This window comes from Nanorana parkeri, unplaced genomic scaffold, assembly GCF_000935625.1.
Source record: "Nanorana parkeri isolate BGI_ZX_2015 unplaced genomic scaffold, ASM93562v1 scaffold3158, whole genome shotgun sequence".
NCBI lineage: Eukaryota > Metazoa > Chordata > Amphibia > Anura > Dicroglossidae > Nanorana > Nanorana parkeri.
Genome location: NW_017309426.1, coordinates 5,495 through 9,437, shown reverse-complemented (window position 1 = coordinate 9,437; position 3,943 = coordinate 5,495). Strand labels below are relative to the sequence as shown.

General features: G+C 42.9%; 1 protein-coding gene across 1 annotated transcript in view; it reads left to right on the top strand.

Annotated features, from left to right (window-relative positions):
• The first annotated feature begins 971 nt into the window (after positions 1–971).
• The window catches only part of LOC108802827 (cis-aconitate decarboxylase-like), a 6,195-nt gene continuing 3,223 nt past the window's right edge, over positions 972–3,943 (top strand). Inside the window, exons 1-3 of the mRNA XM_018574679.1 lie at positions 972–1,136; positions 3,301–3,355; positions 3,538–3,725. Coding sequence (XP_018430181.1) covers positions 972–1,136; positions 3,301–3,355; positions 3,538–3,725 — 408 coding nt within the window. The remainder of the gene's footprint in view (positions 1,137–3,300; positions 3,356–3,537; positions 3,726–3,943) is intronic.

Sequence of the window (3,943 nt, the reverse complement as noted above, 5' to 3'; positions counted from 1 at the left end):
CATTTCAGTAGCATCCAAAATGTTCGGATTCTTCGTTATATTTTTATTCAGATATTCGGAATGAAACGAATGGCAGACGTCTGATGGGAAATACGGAAATTGTTGCCGATCAATAAATATCTGCAATAGATAAAAAACCTCCAAATCCCCCGACACTGCAAATCAATCTCCGATCACACAGTCTCCGATCACACAATCTCCGATCACAGTCTCCGATCACACAGTCTCCGATCACACAGTCTCCGATCACACAGTCTCCGATCACACAGTCTCCGATCACACAGTCTCCGATCACACAGTCTCCGATCACACAGTCTCCGATCACACAATCTCCGATCACACAATCTCCGATCACACAATCTCCGATCACTCAATCTCCGATCACTCAATCTCCGATCACACAATCTCCGCTCAATCTCCGATCACACAATCTCCGATCACACAATCTCCGATCAATCTCCGATCACACAATCTCCGATCAATCTCCGATCACACAATCTCCGATCACACAATCTCCGATCACACAATCTCCGATCAATCTCCGATCACACAATCTCCGATATTATTATTTCTGGTATGAGGAAGAAGTCAGATGCGGAAACGTCGTCCAGGAAGAGATGTGACTCTAATGGGAGATTTTATTGGACGAGTCGTCTCGCCTTCAGCATCTCATTGCGATCTTCTGATGTATTTTCTCTCTTCAGGTTCCTGGTGATCCAGAAATAGAACAATATGAGGCGGTTGTCACCATGGTCAGGTGTATATTGCTGCGGGGGGGGGAGGGGTAGAGGGGGTCAGAAGTAAATGGCTGGGGGAAATTCTGAGACCTTTGAGGACAGACAACAAAGAATAAGAGCCAAGTCAATATTTGTGACATTCCGGTGAGTCAGACTTCTGTCATTAACACGTTATGTTCTCTGCAAAAATTCCCAACAAATATTCAGCAATTGTTTCCTGAATGTAAACTAACAATGTCACCGCCCCCTTCCTGTGACCCAATGATGATGTCATCACATGTGTGTGTCTGTGGAGAAATAAATAGAGGAAGCCACCATCAGCTGAGACACCAACTCACAGAATTCATCCCAAGAGACAAACCTGAGACAACTCTCAACATGTTCTCCGGAGCCCTCCAGGTGAGTTGTTGGTCTACGTCCAATGTATGGCGGAGCCATGGACCGAAATCATCATCATCATTATTATTATTATCATTATATATCACACACACAGAGTTGTGTATTTGTATCATTGGACGTCTTCTCTTCAGGTGAGTTGTTGGAGGACGTCCAATGTATGGAGGGACAATGGACCATTATTATTATTATATGTCACACACACAGACTTGTGTCTCTCTATCATTGGACGTCTTCTCTTCAGGTCAATCACATGAAACATTTTTTGCAGAAAATGAAACAGAATTTTATGTTAAGAGTTGAAATGAAGTTTTTTCCTCTAGAAGAGGATGTCCTGACATGTTTCAGGCTGGAGGTGAATGAGGGTCCTTACCTCCATAGAACTTTATAGAAAGTGGAATACAAATATCAGATAAATACTTCAGGTTTCTATATACAATGTAGCGATGTAACAAGACGAGCCAAATTCACCGATTTCACTTTGCTGATATTTTACCAAAATTTCCATTATTTCAGTAACAATTCTGCCAATTAGATAAAGTGGATTCCAGTCAGCGGGGAAGTGGGAATGAACAATGCTTAAGGCTTGCAATTGGGCTTTGTGGTTTTGGGGGTTTTGAGGCATTTTTGTAGGAGAGAAAGAACATAAAGTAACTTGAAATATTGGAAGAGACATGTTTGGTGTGTCGTGTCCCCTCCTCGTATTTGGGGTTTATGCTTTTGTTTTGTGATTTTACTTTAATTCCAATAATATGGAGAAGAAATAATAGAAATAATGACATTTGTAAAACATAAAATCGAGGCAACTGGACTTGCTGAATTCTTGAAGACGTTCCGCTGCTCATCCGACCAGCTTCCTCGATTCAGAATGTCGGATGACAAGCGGAACGTCTTCAAGAATTCAGCAAGTCCAGTTGCCTCGATTTTATGTTTTACAAAGATCCCATGACCCGGAAGAGTGATCCTTCGCTGACATTCCGGCTCCAACTTTATTTCATTATTATTCCTTTACAAATGTCTAAACTCCCCCCCCCATGTAATAATATAAATAGAATAACGGGAAATGGGAAGAAGGAGAAGATTACGGAGGAAACTAAGATACAAATGAACTTCAAAGACAAGAAATAAATAAGAAACTCACAAAAAAAGCCAAACGAGAAGTTCTATAGATGACGGAGGAAATAAATAGACAAGAAAGAGGAGATTCAAATATCGAAATACAATGTATCTAAATCGCTCCCTATGTCACACGTATGACACATTGTAGTCTTTCCTATTTCATATACAAATATCATTATTGTTATGGAATATAACGGGAAATATGGCCTGGGTGAATGTCATGATGAGCACAATATCTGTATAACAGGAAATGAAAAAATTAAACACATAAAAAAAAAACACAACAAAATGCACCAAAATAAAAGCAAAAAACAGAAAGAAAAGGAGGCGGAGTTTTATAAAAACTTTTGTTTTTTTCATGTTATTTTTTCTCCTCACATCTCATCCGGCAGTTTCCGCGTGACAGAAATTACACATCAATTTTGGTAAAATTTTGGTGAATGCGGAATTGTGTCTGAAATCCGCTCTGTGACATTTGTTACTCATCGCCAGTCACTGGGAACAAGTTTAATGGTCGGAGGTCCCAATAATGATTCATATGTATTATTATTTACAGAATTGTGTTTCACCGAGGGTGAATAATAACATGAAAATGTAACTTTTACATACAAGAATTGTGCGGTTTTCCCAGCTCTGGAATGATGAATTATTGTCAGATATTTATTTCCGGAATGTCATTTTTTACATATATTGGGCGATGAGCGCAGCCGGAGCCACAGGGGGAGGGGTGAGGTTGTAGTGACCTCTGGTGGACGCATTGTGCGCTACAACAATGACCCAAATCTTCCACCATCAGATCAGAGATTCACCCTAATTCTCACCCGTAGACAGTAAATTCCGTCATTTGTTGATGGAAGATTCACTCACACGTCTGTTTGTTGATGGAAGATTCACTCACACGTCTGTTTGTTGATGGAAGATTCACTCACGTGTCTGTTTGTTGATGGGAGATTCACTCACGTGTCTGTTTGTTGATGGAAGATTCACTCACATGTCTGTTTGTTGATGGAAGATTCACTCACACGTCTGTTTTTTATTATTATTCCAGAAAACGAAGAATCTTCAGCGCCTCTCCAGACACATCCACAAGTCGGCCGCCAAAGGTAACGCTGAAATAATGAAACGTGTTTCATGTCCGGACTCATTGTATAGTTATTCCGGGGCGGAAGCTGCCGTCCAATCAGATCTGATCTATCGGAGACGCTGATTGGCGACTTGGGCGGCAGACTTCGCTTTGCCTGTAATATAACGGCGACCACTAACAATGACCTTCCATCTCCTTCAGTGGTCGATGGGAACCAGCTGGAAGAGACGGTCACCAACAGCTTTGCGTCTTTTATCCACGGCATCCGCCCCGTGCACCTCTCTGACATCGTGCGCTACAGAAGTAAGCGGATGATCCTGGACAGCATCGGCGTGGGGGTGATGGGAAGCACAACGCACGTCTTCAACATCGTCTTGAAGTATTGTCAGGTAGGTGCCGATGTAGAGCAATGGCGGGCAGCTCCAGGTAGAGCAATGGCGGGCGGCTCCGGTAGAGCAATGTTGGGCGGCTCGGGTAGAGCAATGTTGGGCGGCTCCGGTAGAGCAATGGCGGGCGGCTCCGGTAGAGCAATGGCGGGCGGCTCCGGTAGAGCAGTGGGGGGCGGCTCCGGTAGAGCAATGTTGGGCGGCTCGGGTAGAGCAATGTT